The sequence below is a fragment of the Rhinopithecus roxellana genome, chromosome 10, assembly GCF_007565055.1.
Source record: "Rhinopithecus roxellana isolate Shanxi Qingling chromosome 10, ASM756505v1, whole genome shotgun sequence".
NCBI classification, from domain to species: Eukaryota; Metazoa; Chordata; class Mammalia; order Primates; family Cercopithecidae; genus Rhinopithecus; species Rhinopithecus roxellana.
This window is the reverse complement of record NC_044558.1, coordinates 125716348-125741352: the sequence shown is the minus strand read 5'-3', so window position 1 is coordinate 125741352 and position 25005 is coordinate 125716348. Positions and strand designations below refer to the sequence as shown.

The 25005-nt window shown below is 34.0% G+C and overlaps 1 protein-coding gene and 1 pseudogene across 3 annotated transcripts in view; both read right to left on the bottom strand.

Moving 5' to 3' along the window:
* The window catches only part of PIK3C2G (phosphatidylinositol-4-phosphate 3-kinase catalytic subunit type 2 gamma), a 403430-nt gene that overhangs the window by 352181 nt on the left and 26244 nt on the right, over positions 1 to 25005 (bottom strand). For all 3 annotated transcript variants that reach the window (XM_030939123.1, XM_030939124.1, XM_030939125.1), the window contains 3 exons: positions 23506 to 23663; positions 20492 to 20606; positions 3445 to 3547 (listed from right to left, as the gene is read on the bottom strand). In XM_030939123.1, coding sequence (XP_030794983.1) covers positions 3445 to 3547; positions 20492 to 20606; positions 23506 to 23663 — 376 coding nt within the window. The remainder of the gene's footprint in view (positions 1 to 3444; positions 3548 to 20491; positions 20607 to 23505; positions 23664 to 25005) is intronic.
* LOC104665392 lies at positions 12153 to 12914 on the bottom strand (annotated as a pseudogene).

Below are 25005 nucleotides of genomic sequence, written 5' to 3'. Positions count from 1 at the left end.
ATCCCAGTTCCTGGATGTAAATCCTTAAAGTTTTAATAAAATATAATAATCTTCTCCCTTGAAATGCAATGCAAAAAAAAAAAAAAAAAAATCCTGAAAGAATCAAGACTTGGACCAGGTGCGGTGGCTTACGCCTGTAATCGCAGCACTTTGTGGGACTGAGGCAGGTGGATCACGAGGTCAGGAGTTTGAGACTAGCCTAATCAACATGGTGAAACCTGTCTCTACTAAAAATACAAAAATTAGCCGGGCATAGTGGCATGTGCCTGTAATCCCAGCTACTCAGGAAGCTGAGGCAGGAGAATTGCCTGAACCCGAGAGGCAAAGGTTGCAGTGAGCCAACATCATGCCACTGCACTCCAGCCTGGGCAACAGAGCGAGACCCCATCTCAAAAAAAAAAAAAAAAATCAAGACTTACAGAGATGGAGATACAGAATGCCTTTTTCACATTCTGCATGGAAGTTACCATTGCTTTTTAATTGGAAAGCGGTGCCATTTGCATCCCCTGAACCCCTGAGGGCTGAGATCTTATTGATATTGCTTACTACTCTAACTACACATTAGTATAGGGCCTAATACACAGCAGTTACATAGCAAATACTTATTGCATGAATGGAGGATATACAAATATATAAATACATTTGCCATCAGGTGTATTATCCATATTATTATTATTATTGTTATTATTATTATTATTTTGAGACAGAGTCTAGCTCTGTCACCCAGGATGGAGCGCAGTGGTGCAATCTCGGGTCACTGCAACCTCTGCCTCGCGGGTTCAAGTATTATCCATTTTAAACAACAGCATCAATATTAGCAAAAGTTGTGGATAAGAAAAAGCATTTATACTTTTTACCCATGAGTTGTTGAATTATCCAAGAATTGGTGATATTTATTATAGGATGGACAAGCTTGTAAGTTGAATCATGAAGCATCAAAAAGAACCACGTAACTTAATTCCCACTGTGATCCAAATGGCATATTGAAAAACAGGCACTTCTGATGAGAGCTACACATTATACACCCAGAGATAACAATATGCTTGTCCCTGGACATGATAACAATGATGATGACAGCAATATGATTATCTCACTTTTTTTTTTTCCCTCAACATTGAGGGTAATTTGAAGAATCTTAAGTTTGATATTGACAGAGTCAGTTGCACTATATAACTGCACTGGTCAACATGATCAAATAGTGTGATCTGTAGGCAGATTACTTTTGCTCTGATCTCATCACCCTTATTTACTAGCTGTGAGACTTTGGATGATTTAAATAATCTCTTAACTTTTCAGTTCTTTTATTTTTATAAGATAGAAAAATAGTTGTATTTATTCTTTGCTCTTGGACTACTATCAATTAATTCATTTAAAGCACTAAGAACATCAATTGGCACCTAATATATACATAATTTGGTTAGTTATTAATCACCTGTCATACCCCAGACTTTGAGCTACATGGATATTAGCTGTGGAAAAAAATTACGCACACACACACACGCGCACACACACACACACGCACGCACACACACAGATGCACACACACACGCACACACACGCAACGCACACACGCACACACACACACGCACACACGCGCACACACGCACACACACGCACACACACACACACACGCACACGTGCCTGCATAAAGCTAGAATTTTGACCTGAAACACATCCAAAACCTTTAAGAATATACTGCAAATTCTGAGCATATTTCCCATATAAGTTGGTAGGAATGCATGGGCTCTGAAGACTCACTGACTGTGCTCAAATCTATCCTTCTCTGCCCATCAGTTTCATGATTTTAATCTTGGGAAAGCCTTGATTCCTCCCTGTGATACAGTTTCCTTATTTTTAATAGTGTTTACCTTATAGAATTATTGAAAGGATTAAATGTGATAGAAATGTTAAAGTCTCAGACATTAAATGTATGCCTTATATCAGAATAATAGAGTTACACGAGTTTTTAAACAGACCTTAATTTACGTGAGTCTGAAATGTTAGTGATTTGTTAATTACTATCAATAAGTTATTATTTTAGCAGCATCCAAATTAGAATCATATATTTTATCTTCTTCCCCCATGCTCCAATGAAATATGATGATTTCAGCTTTTTTTCTCAACATTGAGGGCAATTTGAAGAATCTTAAGTTTAAAACTGACGGGGTCAGTTGCATTTTATAATGTGTTTTCCTGGAGATTTCAGATGTATAGCCTTGGAGCTGTCAACAGCAGCTAAGTTGAACACAAGATCCAAAAAATATTTCTAAACAACTCTCTTTTGGCCTCATTATGTTATTTTCCATGTAGATATATTGCAACCTAATGTACTACCTGAAATTTTCTTATGATGAAACACTTCATACTAGAAAAAAAAGAAATCATCCACTGGAAATCTGTTAACTAATATAAATGACAGGGTGAGAGGATTTTTGCTTAAAGTAAGTAATTTAAGATTCTACAGATAAAAACTGCCATAATATCAAAGTTCACTGCATACTGTGTAATTTGAATTGGAAGTAACTCACAACATGACACAGGGAGTAAAATTCACATCTAACAGCATGAAACTGTATCATTAAAGCATAGTCATCCTTTTCTAGGTAACTTTATTATATATATTATGAAAGTTTATCTGTGCTAATTTAAGCTGTGTTGACATAAACAGTCTTCACAGAAAACAAGTTATTTTTCTGCCTTTAGTGATTCCCCATTGCATTTTCTATTTCATTTACTTCTAAGAAGACATGTGAAAAGTATAAATATGATAACCTTAATAAGTGTCTCACAAATGATTTTGGAAAGAAACCAATAGATTTGTTATACTCAGTGTATTAGTCAGACTGGGCTGCTATAACAAAATACCAGAGACCAGGTGGCTCAAACAACATACATTTATTTCTCTTCATTCTATAGGCTGCAAAGTTTATAATCAGGGTCAGGGCCCTTTTCCTGTGTGCAGACAGCTTCCTTCTTGCTGTGTCCTAACATAGTGAGAAGAAAGAGAAGGAGAGAGTGATAGAGAGGGAGGAGGAGGGAGAAAGAAAGACAGAGAGAGCGCTCTAAACTCTTTTTATAAGGGCACTTACCACCTCATCATAAGGACTCTGCTTTTATGACTTCATCTAAAACTAAATACCTCCTAAAGACCCCACTTCCTAATACTATCACCTGGGGCCTCAACTTATGAATTTTGGGGGGACACAAACATTCAGTCCATAACACTAAGATTGCAATAATGTGTTCATGTTATTGCATCAGTTCAAATCATTAACAGGTATTTATATTTATATGAGATATTTCATCATTTTTCAATGAACATATTTAAATAAACATGTATTAATTAAGCTATATAATTCCAAATTGGCAATAGTTCAAAAATTAGAAATATTGTCCTTAAAACAGTCAATTTGCTAGTTGAAACCAAAGATAAGAAAGTCTTACCTTTCGAGATAGCTTTCCTGGAGCTTCCCTACTTTTCTGCAGGTGGAGTTGAATAACAGATTTATCTTTTTGAAACATTTTGTGGCTCCCCAAAGAGTGATCGCTGAAAGAGAAAAAATGAACACAATCATATCCTCCCATAATATCCCCAAATATGTGTTTTCCTCTCTGACTTCATTTTCTTTTATTTTTAGAACTTAGTTTGGTAAAAGCAAGCTGAGTGTGTATGTGTGTGTGTGTGTGCGTGTGTGTGTGTGTTGTGAATATATATGCATTATATGTTTTGTGTATAAATGAATAATGAGAGGAAATACAAATATATAGATATAGATGAATAGTGAAATTATTTTTATGTGCATTAATAAGTTAGAAAATGATTAAATGATTAGACACCTTTAGAATTATCACAATAAATTTTAAATAATACTTTGCGTATTCTAAGTTAGTTTTACCCAGCCATCTCAGAGTTCAAAGCTGATGACAGCATGCTTCTGGGTGGTCTAACTGATGCCATTATGTCTGTGTGGGGACCTTATCTCAAAGCAATGGGATGTGGTGAAAATGTCACGAGCTTTAGAGACAGATTTACGAGCTCGATGACCTTAGGAAGGCCAATTAAACTAAAACTATCTGAAACTCAGTATTTTCTCTTGTAGAGTTGGAATAGTAATGTCTACATCAAAGGGTTGACAAGCAGAATAAACAAAAAAATTATACCTATTTCAGAGATTTCTACTGGCATTATTATATTTCTTTGTCTCCATTCCTTTCTCTTTCTTTTTTTCCTATAAATATTTACCAAGCACAAATTAACTGAAGAGCACAATGAATTACTATTTTGCAACATATTGCTTATAAACACAATTTGATTATTTTGTGAAATGAAGGGCTTCTACTATATAAGTCCCTTTACAGCTTTAAATTTTGATATCTCTGGTGACTCCTAGTCATTGAGAAAAGGATGAGTTATGTTAATGCACATTGTTCAAAGGACCTTAAACATATGAAGGATTTCAGGAGAAAAAAAAAGTATATGAGATACTTGTAGTCCTTAAGATGTTAATTTTACTTATATGGAAAATTCAGTAAATATTTGGGATAACTTGTTTCCAACAATGCCAGACAAATAGACCATTAATCTGTAAAATGAATTAACAAAAATATATAGAATTATGTAGAATAATTATATAGAATTTACTATACTATGTAGTAAATTCTTTTAAAATGTTTCTATTTTAACATGTTGTTTTTAATACTTAAAAAAACTTAGTACCTACCTATCTACTAGCCAAAATGGTGAATGTTAGTGTGTTCATGACATATGTTCAATGCCTATTCCTATCCCAACTGTTAGTCTAACCTAGATTCTTGTCCCTGGGATATTCATAGGGCTCTTACACTATTCCCTGAGTTGTTTACATGACCAATCTAGACAAAAGGCATGACCCCTGCTTTTCTTCACTTGTTCTTGGAACTGCCGATTTCCCCTTCCTCCTTCCCAAAGGCTCTGCTTCAAGGGCCATCCTCACAATCTATCATATGTACTGAAGTTCCTGTCCTTTCATCTCCCTCTACTCAACTCCATGCTAAGAGCTCTGTTTTCCTGTTCCTGCTATGGGAAGTCACTTAAGAGTAGTGCTTTCAAAGATTCCTTTTCTCTGTATGTTGAAGTCTTGATTCTGCACTCTGACACCAGTGCAATGACTTTAGCCTCATGTGTGGCTACTGAGTGCTTACTTAAAACTGACTTTCTTTATTTCATCCACCTGTGTGTGTACTTTTTCCTAGAATTGCCAGATAATATACTGGATGTCTAGTGTGATGGTTAATATTGAGTGTCAACTTGATTGGACTGAAGGATGCAAAGTATTGTTCCTGGGTGTGTCTGTGAGGGTGTAGCCAAAGGAGATTAACATTTGAGTCTGTAGATTGGTCAAGGCACACTCATCCTTAATCTGGATGGGCACGATCTAAACTGCCAGAATGGCTAGGTTAAAAGCAGACAGAGGAATGTGGAAGGACTAGACTGGTTTAGCCTCCCAGACTACATCTTTCTGCCATGCTGGATGCTTCCTGCTCTCAAACGTCAGATTTCAAGTACTTCAGTTTTGAGACTCTTGGATTTTCATCCACAGACTGAAGGCCACATTGTCAGCTTCCCTACTTTTGAGGTTTTGGGACTCGGACTGGCTTTCTTGCTCTTTAGCTTGCAGATGGCCTATTGTGAGATCTCCCCTTGTGACAATGTGAGTCAATACACCTTAATAAACTCCCCTTTATATATACTTCTGTCCTATTAGTTCTGTCCCTCTAGAGAACACTTACTAATACATCTAGTATATACAAATTACAGAGAAACAATGAATGTTTTTAGTATATATTTCATGTAGTATTTGATACATATTTATACTAAAGGTGTGTGTGTATATATATGTACACATATGCTGTAGTATTAAAATTTATTTCCACCTGTTTCTTTGCATATTTTCATACCCATACACACACATATACACACCCCTTTATACCATATAGGTATATATAGGTGTGTCTCTCTATATACATATAGAGATATTTAGATATAGATAGATGTATAGATATAATACCTTAATACTGTTTAGGTGTGTGTACGTGTGTGTGTGTGTGTGTATGTGTGTGTGTATATATATGTATATATACACCTTTATATAAGTATATAAATATATGTATATATATACCTTTAATATAACTATGCATAATATAATACATGAAACATATACTAAAAATATCTATGACTTTGAAATACAACTGAATAGCCTGTATTTTTATTTGCTACATCTGCCAGTTTTACTGCTTTCAAAAACTAGGTCTTACTCTTTCCTTACCTTTGCTTCATTGTGTATGTCCTCGTGTGTTTGTGTGTCTGTATGTGTGTGTGTATGATGGAGTCTGGCACCATAATTATTAGATTTGGGTTAATAACAGATGTTGAAAAAGTGTTTTTTCTCTATAATTTTTTTTCAGATTATATTATAGGAATATATTCTCATGGGATACATCCAAATTGTACTCAACTCTACAAAATAAAAGAGATAAGAAAAATTCTTCCCTTTCCCCTTTTCTGGAAAAATAATTACCAAGAGCTTATTACACTTTCTTTGTAGGCTGAAATAAATAGGCAACACACATATTTCTGTTATAAATGAGAGAATCTTATTTTAGTCATGTCTCTAGTCTATGAACTCCTTTTAATTCATTTTTGGGACTTTGACTTTTAATCAGAAAAGTCTCAGCTATCCAAGACATAGTAATGCCCTCTGCTATATTACTTTAGGTTTATATTAACTATATTTTTTCTTTTAGAATTATTTCCCTTCATGTGTTGGAATTATTTGAGCCATTTTTGAGTCTCTTCTTTCTCTATTTATCTTTAGAGGCTTGAGATTCATAAACATATTTTTACTTTCTGGTGGTTGCCTTTTTTAAAGAAAATGAAACATATCTTAAAGCTTTTCTATGGTAATCTCAATTTAATTACTATGTGACAGATACTCGGAAATAAAATTTAGAGCTTAATATGACATCAATTCAGTTCTCTCTTAGAACCTTACAACTGCTCAAGTAGAGATCACTTCAAATATTAGTTCCAGATTCTTTTATCACTTACTTGATGAAATATAAAAAGTAATAGATTCATTGATCAAAAAAGTTAAAGTTGGGAATTATAAAGAAGACACATATCTTAAAAATAGTTTATTTTTAAACTAAACATAACTAAATAGCCTCTCACTAGCCAAAGTTCTGATATTAGCATCAAGTCTTTGCTATTGGATGAAGGGTCAGTTGATAACAGTTTTGTGTCCTCTTTCTGATATAAAACAAATCTATAAATAATTATCTTTAATTGCCTATTCTACTTTCTTAAATGTGGAGCAATATCTTAGAGTCAAAGAACAACTTGAATGGAAAATCACTTTAGATTTTTATAATTATTTTTCTAGTCTAAGTTGTTTCCTCTACATTGAATTCAGCAACAATAGATTTTAATGGCACTCCTTTATTAATTATCTTTTAAAATTTTTAACTCAATTTTCATAGAAACACTGACTTTCTTTGTTCACTCATATTTCATCACTCTGTAAATACTTCATTTGCTTACCTAAATAAAATAACAATAGAACTGGCATAAAAATGTTCAGGAATAAACACAACGGACTCTAGGTACATTTACAACTCAACTTACAGAAGCAAAAGTGCACGGGTATAATATACTTTATAGTAAACTATTATGCTAGAGAAGCAGTTCTCCAAGTGTTGTCTACAAAACCCCGGAGCTACAAGAGACACTTTCCGGGTGTACATGCACTTGTAGGAAATAAAAATCAGTGTCACTTAAAAATATCCTAGATAAAATGGTAAAAAATATTAATTTTGTTAAATCTAAATCCTTAAATACATGTGTCTTTAATTTTCTATATGAACATATAGGAAAAACAGTTAAAGCATTTCTGCATACTATAATATAGAAGTTGTCTTCAGGAAAAGCCCTCTTGCAATTGCTTGAGTGGCAAGATAAGTAACTTTTTTCATGCAACAATTTTATTGCATGAGAGAATTACAGAGAAACCGGGGTTATTCAGACAAGTGTTTGGCAGTCAAAAATGAACAAGCTAAGCTTGTCACTTTAAGGAAAACAACTTCAGAAGTAAGAATTTTGTAAAATTTGTATTTTCTACTATGAGCTTGCCGGCTTGCCAATACATAAAGACTTTTCTGGTGAGAAAAATGCTAACATTAAAAAATGTACTTTTTGATATTTTATAATAAAATATGGTAACATTTGGAAGATCTGCAGAATCCAACAAACATATTTGTCTAAAGTGACAATCCATGATGCTTCAAATCTTGCATGGGTAAAAAGAGGTTTATCAATAGGGCAAGACAGACCAATGGACTCTAAGTAGCCTAGTGTGAAAATTATTGATATTTTTAAATATTCCACACTGTAACTAAATTTTAAAAGATTACTACTTATTGACTTTGGTGTAGTAATAAAGAAAGATGTTCACAATTATCTGAAAAGACTACTAAGATATTTATCTTTTCTGCAAATCCATATTTGTATGAGGTTAAATTTTCTTTACATACTTCCACTCAATCATGATAGTGCAACAGACTGAAGGGAAAAGCAGTCAATGGTCTTAATTAAACCAGACATTTAAAAGATTTCTAAACACATAACAATGCTACATTTCTCGCAAATTATTTTTGTTTTGCAATATATAGTATCTATAATAAAAATATTTTATGTGTATTTACATATAAGTTTATCATTATTTTAATCCAAATAATAAATGTGTACTTAAAAAATTTCTCAATTATAATTTCCAACATGGTAAATATTGATAGACAAAGTCCACAAAAAGTCTTTTTGGGGTACTCAAAGGATTCTGAGACCAAAATGTTTGATAGCTACTCTTCTAGAACAAACAATGAATTATGGGCCTTAATCATTCTGTTTTGTAAAGGACATAAAGAATGTTAATCCAGCAAGTGAAGCAAGCAGAGATAGATAAAGGAGCCTCTACTAATAGCTTTCTTTTTTTTTTTAACTGTATTTTAGAACTTTTTAAGTAATTATGTTAACCATTGATCTGTATTCCATAGGGCTTCATTGTTTATTTTGCTGAAGTACATCTTTAAATAATTTTTAGAGAGATAATTTATGGACGTAAAATGTTTTTATTTCTGAAAATGTCTATTTTTACATTGTACTTGAATGCTGGCTTATTGTTAGTTCTAGAATTCTAGGTCAAATTATTTTCATAAAATAATATTGTACTAGAACTATCAGTTAAGATTAAATCTCTGCTGTTGTTTAAAGGACATAGAGTTTCCGTCACACTTTTTAAGAGCTGTGAACTACTCCTTTTACCACTATATGTGGCAAGACCACAATTTTGATCAGTTTGTGTTTAACGATCTAGAGCTATACTGTCTAGTATAGTGGTTAGTGAATACAAGCAGCTACTAATCACTTGCGATGAGGCTACTTTTAATTAAGAAATGCTATAAGCATAAAATACACACTAGATTTTCAAGACTTGTCATATTAAACAATTTGAAACATCTCAATGATTTTATTTTGATTACACGTTAAAATGATAATATTTGAGGTACATGGAGTTAAAGAAACTATACTATTAAAATTTATTTCCACCTGTTTCTTTGTATATTTTTTCATTGTGTCTAGTAGAAAATTTAAAACTCTTAAGTGGCCTATATGATAATTTTGTTGAATGGTGCTATCTAGAGAAAATGAAAAAAGAAAAGAGAGAAAAAGCAAAAAAGAATAGAAAGAACGGTGGGAATTTAATAAGTGAAATAAAAAATGAATTTTTGTTGGAGAATTCTAGATATCAGAAAAGATAAGAAGAAAAGTTACCATACCAAGAGAAAGAGAAATGAAAGGCATGGACCCTAAGGTGGGTAATGTGGAGAGAAGGGTTGCGCTCTAAGAACAGGCCACATTGGGAATTACAATGCTTATAGTATGAGCACAGGAATTATTCATTTGAGGTTGTACACACCAGGTGTTTTTCTCAATCTGGTAACATTCCAAATACGAGCACTACCTATATTTTATTTAATAATCATCTATGAAGCTTCAGTTGTTAAACGAACTGAATGTCTATGATACAATAAAAAGTTTAGGCTTTTTCTTCCCATATCCTAGGAAATCAAACTTTCTGTATATTAATTATTTATTCTCTCTACACATATTTGATTCCATCTATCTGCTGGTTACTATCTTAGGAATTATTATGAGTATACTTGTCATTTAAAATGAACACTGAGAGGCTGAATTCTTGCACATAATTACCCTTATTTCCTATTCCTAAATAGCTCATGTTATTTTAGAGTATTTCTGAGGAAATATGTTTATGTAAAGAGAGATTAATGATCTTAACACCAAAAAATAGTAAGTACTCAAATTTGTCTTATGAGCAAGAAAGCATCCTAAATAACATTCAAACTATGAATATTGATTCTCATTGCCCTAGCCGCTCCTTGTAAATCCACATTTGAAAGCGATGCTCTTTTGTTGGAATAAATACTTACCCTTATTTTATATAATTTGAATTAAGCTAAGATGTTCTTTATTCTTACATGCAAGAAGTAGTCACAGAGGTGTATTGTGAAATATTAAACTCATGTATAGAAAATAAACTATTTCGATTTGATTTTGTAAATATTGAAAACATTGCTGACAGCTTCTGAAGGTATTTAAGAAAACTCAGTAACTAAGCTGGACTTAAAATCTTTGGGATAACTAAGTCAGGAATGTAAGGTGAATATAACAAAATATTAAAATAATATTAGTATTATAGTACTACTCAGCGTATTTTTCAGATAGCTATGTGTATGTGCATACATTTGGCACATGTACACACATTTGGTATGTGTCCCTTGAAAATTTCTACATTGTTAAATCTGCCATATCCTTAATTTGAGTAAACTGGTCTTTGCAACTAATAAAATAGCCATGTATTTTGTGCTCAAAGTGGTATTTGGAGCTGACTCAGCATAGACAAAGATCGATATGTTGTTTCACTAAACCAGAGCTCCTGAGTTTATTGTTATTTTGCCTTCGGGAGAGCTATGAATAGGAAAAGTCAAACTTTATGACTTGGAGAGATAAGAATAGGTTCGGTCCTAAAACTAGGGCTTTTAGGCATGAGGTGGTTAGTAGAGAAGAGTCAAGCTTTTGAACAAAAATCCTGTATGGGACATAAATTGATACCAGCAGCTAATACTCAAGAGGGATTTGGACCAAGGAGATCCGAAACTTTATACTGAAATGCACTATTTTTCTTAAGACTTCCCGCAAGTCTATGAAAAGGCCACTATCCCTCACACCTCCTCACTCAAATATGGTTATTTTTCTTCATACATATAGTATATATGCATTTCTTAAAATTCAAAAAATTGAACATTCTGCAAAGAATTTATTATTTTTGGGGGGTATAAAAATGTATTATACATAAAAGAATATTACCACTAGCAAATGCAGACAGGATAGGACATGGTACTGGGTGGAGGACGGCTAGCTCTTTGGAAAGTGAAAGGTTTGGGTGGCGTGGGCTTCATGCCACGCTGATCGGTCAGTAGACGAGGGCACATGCCAAACACCATAGAGCATCAGGGCATCAGATGCCGCTCTGTGTACCCACAAGTGTTCCCTGTCTCATCTGGGCCTTCGAAGGGAGCACACCCAGAAGCGAGCAACTGAAGTGAAGGGGCTTCCTAAGGTGCCCCTTCCAGGTTTGTCTCTGAAGTCACAGCAACACCATTTTAAGCAATATGTTAAATCGGATGATTTCCACAAACTATCCATGAAGTTTCTAACCATCACAATTCAGTGAAGTACAAAACACTGAGTTACAGGCTGTGGGAAGAGAAGGCAGCACCAATGGAGGCACCTTCTAATCCTGGTTGTTCTAGGGGCAGGGAGAGGGGAAGGTCTTTTTTTAAACCAAGCCCCTCATTTCAATGTACAAAAGAATTACTCTGATCAATATTAAATTGCATTGAAAACAAAATGGACTAAAAAGCAAATTCTACTCTATGTTGGGGTGGAAGTGGGAGGAGGGAATGAGTCCTTCGAAGCAGGAAGGGAGATAGCAGGGGGAAAGTTCTGTGCCTGTGACCCCAGCTGGTCACTCAGGCTGCTACATTTTTACTTTTGGTGGTTTCAGGAAGGTCTGATTTTTCTTCTCTTTTCTTCTCCTTTGTATTGGCTTGGAAGTTTCGCCAGCTGTCCACACGACCATCTCGATTTTCCTCAAAGTTTTTCTGCCACTCTCTTTCCCGTTTGGCTTTTTCTTGAGCTTCAATCTCTTCTTCCCTTTGTCGTCTCCTTTCATTCATCTCTTTGCCTTCTCTCTCTTTCCTTTTAGTTTCCAGCTCAGCAAAGAGTTTCATTGTCTGTTTATATACAGCTTGTTTGAACAGTTCAGGATCATCCTCCTCTACAATTGCAGGTTTTCCTTCCTTCTTTCATTGTTTTTTTCGCTCTTTCACAGTGTGTTCCACGTATTCTTTTCCTGCCTGAATTACATCCAGGGCCTTCTTCTTTTGCTCCTGATGCAGCAGCAACTTGTAAGCTTTGTCCACAGCTTCAAAAGCCTTTTGTGCGCTGTCAGCATCATCTTGATTTTTGTCAGGATGCACCAAGATGGATAACTGCCGAAACTTCTTTTTTGTTTCCTCATCTGTAACTTCAGGATCTATCTGAAGAACCTCAAATGGGTTCAAATTGAAGTAAGAGGCACCAGGAGGGTCAGTCTTTCAATCCGATTTTTCGATGTTAGAACCCAGTCTCTCTTCTCTATTTGTTTCACCTCACTGTAGAAGGTCATAAAGGCTTCCTCGGTGCTGCCTCCGCTGCCCGAAGTCCGGCTCTCTCCTGAAGCCGCCATTTCCCCGGCCCAGCCACCAAGTTATTTTTTTTTTTTTAATCTGGAAAAAAGTTTTACAACAACTCTCAAGTTTGCAATGCTCTCCCTACTAAGTTACAGCAGTCACAAAAGACAAGTAGTAACATAACTATATAAATGAAGTTACTAAGAAAGTCAGTAAAAAAAAAAGTAACAGTGGTGAAACTGTCACTTTGTATCTTTCACAAAAAACATACACTAAGCCCCAAGGGGCTCTTTTTGTGGGGGGTATGGTATGCGAAATTTATGACATAGTCATTATACCAGGAGATCAAATATGCAGATTTCATTCTATCCTAAAGTTTTATTATTGTTTTTGCCCACAAAATCTCCAGCAGAGAAATATCCTACTACAGACTTTACAAATAAAAAACAATACATGAGCAATGTTTTGTCTTATTAATGTGATTTCAGCTAATTTGAAGTAATATGTAATTCAAAAGTTCTTTAATCACTTTATTTTATTTAAGAAAAACAGAGAATTGGGTCATTTAAACTTTTATTAATTCAAAATTGGGAAGATTTAATAATTCTTAGCTTCTAAAACTAGACAGTGCTTTTGGGTAACAAAAATAATGTGACAGCTACATTTTGGTATTATATATCTACAATAATATTAAATTATGTACCTACATTCACATGTAATTTGCCATATCTTCTTGGAACACTCATGCAACAGCTTTGAGATTCCTTTGACCAAGTTTATTAGTTGATGATGCTTGTGCAATTCAGCTTTTTAAAAAACTTGGAGCTGAAATATGCTATCATTTTTACAAGTAGCTTTTAATAATAATAAACAAACTTTACTTAGCACAAGGTCTTTCTTTGGGATTTCACTCTCAAGTGAAGGTATATATCTACATATGAGGACATTTGTTCTAGCACAGAGTTATTGAATTAAAACCAAATGCAAGTTGTATGGTGTGTTATTTTTGTGGTCATTAGCTATTTACTGCAGAGGTAAACCAAAGTTAATTATAGAATATTAGGTAAAGCACTATGAAGGAGATTAAAAAAGAAATTAAAGTCATTCAAGACACTCTTATTGAATGATTTATTAACAGAACACACTTTTTTACTGTGTGTGAGATAGCTTAAAGTTATGATATGTTCCTTTCTATCCTCCCACAAGGTTCTGTGATTTTATAAGTGGAGGAGTAGAGTTATGTAAAAGAGAAATGCACTTTATCTCTTTCTTTGCTCAAAGTAAGTCTTAAAAGTTGGAATGAATTTTAATATTTGAAGTCTTAGGCTGTAACAAATTTGCTGGAAGTAATCAATTCGTTCAAGTTTGCTAAGTGAAATCATTAATTTCACTGAGAAGAAAAAAGACTCTTCTTCCCCAGCAATATATACAATGCAGTTTTATTACTAATGAGTATAATCTATTACTTCAAACTGTATGTATTATGACTTAGTCTTTCTCTCACTGGTAATTAATAGTTTTATTTTTACTCTGAGTACAAGACAATTTCAATTTATAATCAAATGTTTAATGAACAAATTAATATAACTTGGGTCGGGCGCGGTAGCTCACTCCCGCAATCCCAGCACTTTGGGAGGCCGAGGCGGGTGGATCAATAGAGGTCAGACATTTGAGAACAGCTTGGCCAACATGGTGAAATGTCATCTCTACCAAAAATACAAAAATTAGCCGGGCATGATGGCATGCACATGTTGTCCCAGCTACTCAGAAGGCTGAGGCAGGAGAATTGCTTGAACCCAGGAGGCAGAGGTTTCAGTGAGACGAGATTGTGCCACTGCACTCCAGCCTGGGTGACAGAGTGAAGACTCCATCTCAAAGAAAAGAACAAATTAATATAAATTGTCATGAGATTAGTTAGAACTTTTTTAAAAAAAAAATAGAAGTTTTTTGAAAAGGATTATTTTAGAATTTTAATTAAAAGAATTTAATTTTGTAAAACTATTTTTGTACTCTAATAAAAGGAATGCATCGTCTCTACTAGTCCCAGAGAGAAAAACAAGACTCTCAAGTAGATAGGAAGATCATTCTAATCAATGCTGGCAAGGATGTAGAGAAAAGGGAGCTCTTAAACACTGTTGGTGGGAATGTAAATTACTACAACCATTATGGAAAATAGGATGGAGGTTTTGCAAAAGACTAAAATAAACTACCATGCAATTCAGGAATCCTACTAATGGGTATTTATTCAAAAAAAAGGAAATTAGTATACCAAAGGAATACCTGCACCTCCATGTTTGTTGAAATACGATTCACATTAGACAAGATATGGAATTAACCTAAGTATTCATCAATGAATGAATAAAGAAAATGTGGTATATATACACAATGGAATACTCTTCAATTATTTAAAAAAGAAAGCTGTCAATTGCAGCAACATGGATGGAACTAGAGGCCATTATGTTAAGTAAAACAAGCCAACATCTTCTCTTCTAGCTTTTTTGAATATACAATAATTGTTGTTAACTGTAGTCAAACTACTGTGCTCCCAAATACTGGAATTCATTCATTCTATCTAACTATATGTTTACATGTATTAACCCTCCTCTCTTCATCCTCACCCCATCCCACACCCTTTCCAGCCTCATAACTATAATTCTACACTCTAACTCCATGAGATAACCATTTTTAGTTCCCACATATGAGTGACCCCCTTCTACAAAGAAATGATAAATGTTCGAGGTGGTGGATATTCTAAATATCTTGACTTGATCATTATACATTCTATGTAGATATTCAAATATCACATGTACCTCATGGATATTTACAGTGTATCAATAAGAAAATAAGTCATAAAAAGAAACCACAGCTGTAGAGAAAAAAGAAAATCACAGGAGTGGTTTTTTGGTTAGGATGGAGAAACAAATACCTGCACTCCTAGTAAATATTTGGCTAGAGAATAATAAGAGATAAAATTATGAAGAAGCATTATACTTCACGTATTATCAATGTATTTATGAAGAAAAAACTCATGTGAGATGGTTACAAGTATAGGTGAAGGTGCAATTGTTACTCTGTAAAAAAGAGAGATGCAGGGACAGTCTAGGAAATAGTAGTTTCATTTTCTAGGACCTCATATTTGTGCTACATTCAATGGGAAAGAAAAGATATAGTTCTTGTCCTTGAGCCCACTGGAAAAACTGACTGGGATCAAGCTATTGCATAAGAGTATGGACTCCTTTCTCCATGGTAATGAAATCGGGAGTTGAAGAACAGGAACATGATTAAAATTTTTAATATTTTTTTAATGAAACAGATGATCTCTTTTTTTCTATTATTTCTCATACTGCTAACAATTTTGTATTAAGCTTCCATGAACCTATGACAAAATTGATAGTTTCTGTTCTGATTCTTTCATTTGCTCTGTGTTCATTATATAGTGTATTATTTAAAATCAGACAGGGAGAGTGAGAGTAAGAAAGTGAGAGAGAGCGAGAAAATGAAAGGGAGAATAAGAATGAGTGAGTCATGGGATATTTTAAACGAGAGAAAAGGTTTTATGATACTAAATTAAAATAAATGTTAAATAAGTTGCAAAAATAGTAGTTATATTTAAAGGCAAAGAATTAGGCAGAAAATTTAGAGGAATGGTACTACAGAGATGGACCGCCCCACCCCTCACTGTGGAGGTAGACAAGCATTGTACTGAGATAGAAGAGGAGGCTGGGACCTGTCTGTGTTGGCTGTAGGTAAATTTGTTTGTGCTGGGGGCTGCGTTGGGGCAGCTTGAAGCGGAAACTCAACATTGGTCTGAGTCTGAGGTGTCCCATTTGATACTGGGGCCTGGAACTGGCCCCGCTTCCTGTTTCCTTGGCTCTGTGGCAAGGGATTTCCATCTATATCATACTTACAGCAGCAAGTACTTGCCCAAAGTTTACCTTTATGACAACGCGGGCAAACAGTAACAGGAGCATTTGGCTGTGTTTTTGAGCCGGCTAGTCCGCTTTTAAGTTTTTAACAGTGCAATTTTTTTGAGTATGACCAAGTTGACTGCAATTAAAGGAGGCTCTAAGAAAAGAATCAGTCGAGTCAGTCTGATTGCCGTTCTTCATGGCCCGTGCCACATAATCGCTTTGTGGGTCTCCTATCCAATGCCTTCACAAGCTTTAATATATGCAGGCAGCACCTCATGATCAGGTACATTTTGTCGTTGGATGGAACGCATGGCTGTTTTACACTCATGGTTCTCATTCTCAAAAGTTAACATATGAAGGAGAATACCCTGAGCATGCTCATCAGAGACAGATTTTTGAACAGCATCTTGTAATTTAGCCACAAAATCAGGACACAATTCATTGTGACCCTGTTTAACAGTAGTAAAAGACACAGGAGCTTGACCTGGGTGCCTAATTTATCCCAAGCTCTCATACACACCTTTGTTACTTGTTCCGTGGCAAGAGCATCAAAACCTAATTGGGCAGGAGTATCAGAGTAATTATCAGAGCATGTGAGCTGAGCCTGAGTAATTAGAATGACATCAGTCTGATTTAGCTGAACCTGCAGACGGGCCTCCTCTGACCACCAGGTATGGAACTGTAAATGCTGAGATGGAGTTAGAACAGCTTTTGCCAAACAGCCTTTAGACTTGTCCCAGTCTAAAGGAAGCAAAATGACCTCAGTACAGTCTGTAATACCATCTTAACATATGGAGAAATAGGACCATACTGAGTACAAGCATCCTTGAATTCTTTTAAAAAGCTAAGACTGAGTGGCGCATATCAAAGCACTTGTACCCCTTGAGCATTAGGAGGTTCCAGTGCAACCAGATAAGCCCATGCCTCTAATCTACTTGTTTGTTTGTTGTGGCATAATAAGCACTGTATGGAAGTTTCAAGAACAGGGACATGAGACAGAGTAGGCATAGAAGTGACAGGAAAAGTATGTGTAGATAAGGGAAACTGAGGTTGAGGAGGTTGGACTGACTGGTATGAGAGTGTGAGAAAGGGTCATTGGGGGAGCAGAAGAGGCAGAAGCATAGTGGTGATCATTGATAAATGAAAAAGGAAATTTTGATTTGCTAGGAAAATTATCTTTCTTAATTTTGCAATGTTATAAGTTATAAACATCTTTATTAATTTGTTGATTAGATCTAGTTTTTATACCATGTACTGTTCTGGAAAAGAGGATAATTTTTGGAGAGTCTAAGTTCTTAAGTCATTATTCTTGACTTCTAATATATCAGTACTTGAAATGTGGACTGTAGACCAGCAGCATAGATATCAGCAGATGCTTGTTAGAAATGAAGAGCCTCAGGCCTCACCCAGACCAACTGAAATCAGAATTCTTTTTCTAACAAGATCCTCAGGTGACACTTTAAAGTTTGAGAACACTGTGTTAATATCAGAATAATTGTGAAACTTCTATATGCATTATATGGGTTCATAGTCATATTTATTTACATTTCCCCCTTTTCAGGATTTTAATGTATTACCTCACTAACCCTGAGAAATATAGGGTCTTAACTAATACACCGATATAACACTGCTATGTTTGTAGTCATATGTTTCATGATCTATTTGACCATTATTTTGAAGTATTATCAGAAAATTAGCACTTTCCCCAGCCGAATACTCCAAAGGAAGTATAATTCTGTAAGTTTTAGAGTCTAAATTTTTACTTATTGCACTGTTAACTTATTACATGCTACCTGTGTTCTCTGTATAAAGAACTTTATGAACAGATTTCCAAGTCTTTAAGGACACATATTTTAGACAAATTACATAGGAATACACTAAAAGTAATATTTGAATGATTAATATATATTCCTTTATATACTAGAAAAAACAGTAATAAATATTCTGCACATTAAGTTCTATCAATACAAATAGGCTATTACTCTTCAATAATATGCAAATCCTTGATATACACAAATGTTTCAATGTCCATTAGGGAATAAATGACTATATTTAACATACATTAACATTTGGTAACTTTTCTATCTTAATAAAACCCAATTAAAGAAATTTTAATATGATTAAATGACTATGAAAACATTAAAATGTATATTTATCAGTTAAATATTGAGCCATCTATTTATGAATAACTTACCTATTTAAAACAGTGGTTAAATCAAGGTGTGTACATTTTCTCCACATTATACTTTTCCAGATTTCTATCTCTTTAATACAATTGCTTTCTGGATGATATTTCCTACTGCTAAAACTTAATGCAAATATTTGACAATGTTTTTGCTCTTTGGATCTAACGTTTTGGCACCAAGAAAAGTCCAGATGTACATGTGGAAAACTGCACATTCAAAAGATGAGTTTTAATGAGTAATCAATATAAGGTTAAATTTACTAAAATACTTTCCTGTGCTCATTGGATTTACTGTCAAAATCGTATGTTGGGAGAAGGTGGCAGACCAGTGACTAAGTGTGTTAATAAGTTCAAATAAAAAAGGAAAAGGGAATATCTGTGAACTTATGCAACAAAATATATGTAATTTCATAAAAATATTTATTATTTTTTAACGTATCATTATTATAAAATAATAATTATAAAAATGTTATGGAAATATTTTAATATATTTTGTTATTAAAATAATAAAATATTATTTTTCCCACAATAAAGAAAATCATTAGTCTTAAAAGACATTCACTGTTAACATTGCACAATAAACAACTGGATTTACTAATAAGAATGTCATCAAATTTATCAAACTTCCCAAAAGATAATTTCAAGCACATTCATGATGGAACAATGACAATGACGATGAGAATTTCAAAAGAAATACGTTTTTACTTCCATGAGATGGTTTTCAATCTTTAGATACTTGTAGAGATGCAAAGGGGATATATAAATAGGAATCTACTGTATTAAACATTTTAGTGTTTAATACTTTACTGTTTAGAATAACTATACAATACCAGCAGAGAAATATTTGTTTTCTTAAAGCTGTATTATCTGCTCAAGGCTGGTCTGTAGGAATTTCAGGCAAATAGTTATTTTGGTAAACTAAAAGATGATGTTTTTTATCAAATAAGTATTTGAAGTTGATATACATGAGAACAGACTTTTCCAATTGTTTTTAATGAGCTGCCTCAACAAAGAAATGGTGTTTTAGAACTAACTCTTCTATAAAAAGTAAGTTATAATGCTTACACTTAAGGCCCCTGTGATTTTAAAAAATCAGTATTTAATCAACATACAAGTATTATTCTAACCAAAAAAGTACTTATCACCAAAGAATTTATTTACTTAGCTGTGATCAGTTCTAATAAGCTGTATTACAGGTAGGATGAGCAACTTGTCCTTGTTTGGGACTTTGCTGGTTTCAAAGCTGAAATTCCCACATCCTGAGAGCTACCTCAATTCTAAGCAACCTGGAATGGTTGGTCACCCTAGTCACAGGTCATTTAAATCTTTGTTTTCATAAATAGTCATAAAACAAAATAAAGTCAAGAATAAGACTGTTAATATGATTTAGAAAATTTCAAATTCACTGCAAAGGGGGTAAAATTGATGTAATTATGCTGATTATAAGACTATAATGTCTGCGTAACGTCTGTTTAAAACAAAACCAAAAACAAGTGGTAACTTAATATTTACAGATTATAACATAATCAAAATTGTATAAAATACTTACTTTTGTAAAAATTCTTCAGAGCCACATACATTTAGAATATGATCTTTGGGCAGTAACTGGTCATTTGTACAAAAATGCAGAATTTCTGCAATTAGATCTTTGACGAGATAGTTAGCTAAAGGCAAAGAAGAATAATAAAAGTCAATAAAAGTGTATCATACTGACTAAGAAAAGTTTTTGAGCACAAAATATGACCAACACAGTACAAAGGATTGTAACTGTCTAGCTTCATCAAGGGGAATTAAACTGAGATTCATCTCACTTATCAGTTTGGTTAGATTTAAAGATATTTGGGGAAAATGTTGATTGCAATTCCTTCAATCAGTTCTGTATTCATGTAATATAACAAAGCTAGGTATTGTGTTTCTCATGTTAAAGCCCTTGGTACACTGTAGTTCTGCATCAAAATCTACTGCAGTTTCCCTTAGGGACTTGGGAAATACACTCAGGAACTTGAGTATAGCCAGGCAAAAGTTCCAGGGGGTGCTTTATTCTTTCCATTTTTCAACCTAAGTGAGATGTATTGCTCCTTCTTAGGGTATCAGCATGATAAAAGGATTCTGAATTAACTGGAATATTTTCAGGGCATTTATACTAGTTAATATTCATATTCATGCCATGACATTAAGACAATTCTGTGATGATTGAGATGTTCTTATCAATGTTCTGTCACTGAGACATGGAAATAATATAGACTTTTCATTTTTTAGTTGATCTATGTGAATAAGATATTTTGCTTTTTTGACCTAGTTTCCTCATCTGTTAAATAGGGTTTATAATAGCACGATTTATTTTTCTCAAGAATCTGGTGCGAAGCTATCATAAAAAAAAAATAGACAAATATGGTCAGTAAATGTAAAAGTGTTATGCAGGTTATATTCACTCTGGAATATAATGTTAGTATTAATATTAATAATAGCTATATTTTACTAAGCAATTACTCTATTAAGTTCTTTACATGTAATTTCTTGATTATTGTACCTTTTATATAGGTATTATATCCCAAGTTTCAAAGATGAATTGACAGATTTTCAGGAAAGCTATGCAAATTTGTAGAGATTACACAGTTAGTGTTAAGTATCACACTTAAACAATATCGGTTTACTCCAAGGTCTGTGCCCTTAATGACTCCAAGTCTCCACAATTGGTTGTTCTCTAGACTCTAAACAAGATCAGTCAGACTCCAAAGCCACCGTTGGTTCTTATTCCTTTGTCATGTAGTAATTACTCCAGGTTCTATCTTGAACAGCTATATTGTAGAAACTTTAATGAATATCTGCTCTTTCTCTCTCTCCACCTTTTTCTTCAGAATTCAAAATGTAGACATGCTATAGGGTAAAGTCATTTGTCTTCTCATGTTCACATACCATAATCTCCCCTTTTAAGCTCTTACATGAACATGCTATTTAATAATGGCCAGCAACTGAAGACAACATGACCCAACCTTTGGTCTTTCTGACTGGATCAAAGTGCAGCACCATTGATCTTGGCTGAATAATCAGAATCTGGCTTTTAGGAACTGGGAGTTGGATCCCATAGAGATACAGAACTGTCTGTAGATAGCTAGCCTAGTAGCTTGGCTTCCCACTTGTTTTGGATAAGCAAAGGAAATGAGTGACCAGAGAGTGAGAGACATATGAGAAGCAATTATATGAAATGAAATAAGATGCATAAAGGAATTTTGGGCTGCTTGGTTGTGTTTTTCATATATTCCTAATTGTCTGCTGAAATTCATACACTTGAATTCTATAATAAATCCATATATGTATATGTGTGTGTGTGTGTATATATATATATATATATATTTTTTTTTTTTTTTAATTAAGTTTCGCTCTTGTTGCCCAGGCTGGAGTACAATGGTGCGATCTCGGCTCACCACAACCTCCACCTCCCGGGTTCAAGCGATTCTCCTGCCTCAGCTCCCCTAGTAGCTGAGATTACACGCATGTGCCAGCACGCCTGGCGAAGTTTTTGTATTTTTAGTAGAGACAGGGTTTCTCCATGTTGGTCAGGCTGATCTCGAACTCCCGACCCCAGATGATCCGCCTGCCTCGCCCTCCCAAAGTGATGGGATTATAGGCATGAACCATTGTGCCCAGCCCCTATATTCTTTAAAAACATTTTTTTTTTTTTTGGTTAAGCTAGCAGGAATTGGTTTCTTTTCATTTCAAACCAAGAGGGTCTTGACTAATATACCAATATAATACTGCTATGTTTGCAGTCATCTGCATTAGCTCAGAACCTTGAGTAGAGTAAGAAAGAAGCACAATAATAACAGTACTTAATAAATAAAATAATATATTTAATGGATCATTATGTGTCAGGAAATAGTTTCCTGTTAATATGTAGAAACTCACTTAATAGCAATCTAAATGTTTAAAGAGCTAATACTGTTTTGCAAAATAGTGGACTATAACAATGAAGTAAGGTACTAAAGAACTTTACTGATATTCTAAAACTTTAGAAAAGTAAAAATCCTTAGGCAAATTTGATAAAATATAAATTCCTGGATTTCTTCCCAGAAACTGAATCAATAGGTTTGCTAATTCTGATGGAGGTATGTTACACCATGCTACTAGATTCCTCATTATGGAAATAGAGATTCTGTGTAACAATGTCTATTCTACCTCACAATTTATTTATATTTCAAGGAAATATTTGTTCCTACTAGATAGAAGCAGCCATTTTTACTTTAATACCAGCTTTATCTAGAATCTTTTTGAAATTCATTTTTTAAATATATTAAAAACCTGCTATACTTGCTATGAAGCATTTTATAGCAAGAAGATAAAATATTGTGGGGTGAGCTATGTGAAGATACTTCTTGAAGAAAATAGTTCTGCTTTCCTCCCTTAAATATTCACAAAAGGCTCCCTGATGTTTTCTTCTTATTTCATGTCAGGGAAAAACAGTAGCTAATATTATTTTTAAATCATTTCAGACTTTGAATTCAAGGCTACGTAGCCAGTACCAGCTTTGTAGAGATTTGTAGACTTATTTGCAAAGTTGCTTACCACATGGCATAAAATGAAGAGGCTGTGTTGAGTTATCAATAAAAATATGTATATTAAACTTGGCCTTAGAAAAGAGCTGATACGGAAATGCTGTAGTAGCGCTCCAGATCTTCCCAGAATTGAAATTAATGTCAGCTGCATGATATCTTTCTCTGATTCTGAAAAATATATGTTAAGAAAAATACTTAGGACAAGACCTACAAGACACAGTTTAAAACATATTGCCCACAATATAATCATAAGAAACTTCATGTAGTGTTTTGCTATAAAAGACTTAAAACATGAAAGGAATCAGTAATTGATTTGTGGTGCAGTGCATCTAGCCAGTCCAGATTGGTAGACATTGCAATTATACCAAAAACAAGTGTAGGCTTTCCCAGGAGCATCTCATTTGAAATAATTAAGAATTCATTGTCATAACATGAAACGTGAGGATTCACTCTGAATATTATTACTCGCTTCATTTACATTGCTTTTAATGCCAGAGTTCTTCCTCTTAGATTTCTTTCACGCCTAATTTTGTCAAGCTGCAAGTCACTTGTTTTGATTTAGAAATTTTGGCAAATAAATTCTCTTGTTCTTGTCAAGTTTGTAAATACTATTCTTGTCTCTCCATTTTCTTTAAAATTTTTAGATACTACACAACTACTTGAATTTTACACAAATATTAGAGCCTAAAAGTAATTCTTATATTCTGAACAATTACATATAAATGAGTCAAAGAATTGCAAAAACAGTTTACCCTTGGAGCCAGAAACCTTGACTTTGGATCCTGGCACTTTCATTTAGTAACATTATGACCAGAGGCAAGTTATTTGACTAGTTTTTTTGCACAAGTGATGATATTAATATCTACCTCAAAGGTTTACTGAGGTAGATGTTAGTATCTACATCAAAGGTTTTCTATTACAATAGAAAAGATGTATAAAAGATTTACAGATTGGAAAGCAATATACACATGTAAAGTATAATGTCATTATATGTTACCACAGCTTGATTCTCTGTGATCAATGTTTTATGCCCACATGTAGAATATGACATGAAGATATTTTCAAGTAGCTATTTAAAATGTTTCTGAGGGTGAATATGAAGTCTTGTTTTTTTTTTATGTTAACTATGCTGACATCTAAACTTCATGATCCTCTTCCTAAATTGCAGAAACTGCAGTTAATTTTGCACAAACCTTATAGCTATTTGTGGAGCACCAATGCTTTATTCTGTAGAAACATCTTCTCCATGAGGGGCCTGGCAAATGAGTAAGGAAATACACATTCATCCAATGGCCTGGCGTGCATCCATATCCACTTGTGTTCTGGATCCCATCCCTTAGTTTCTGATTCAGTAGATCTGCGGAGGGTCTCCCAGACTTGTCCTACTAACAATTTCCCAAGTAAGCTGCTGCTGTTGCTGCTCTGGAACTGCAGTTTGAGAGAGCCACTGCTCAGAATGAGGACACGGGCCACTCTTCATTTTTATACTCTACCATTAAGGTCTAGAGTC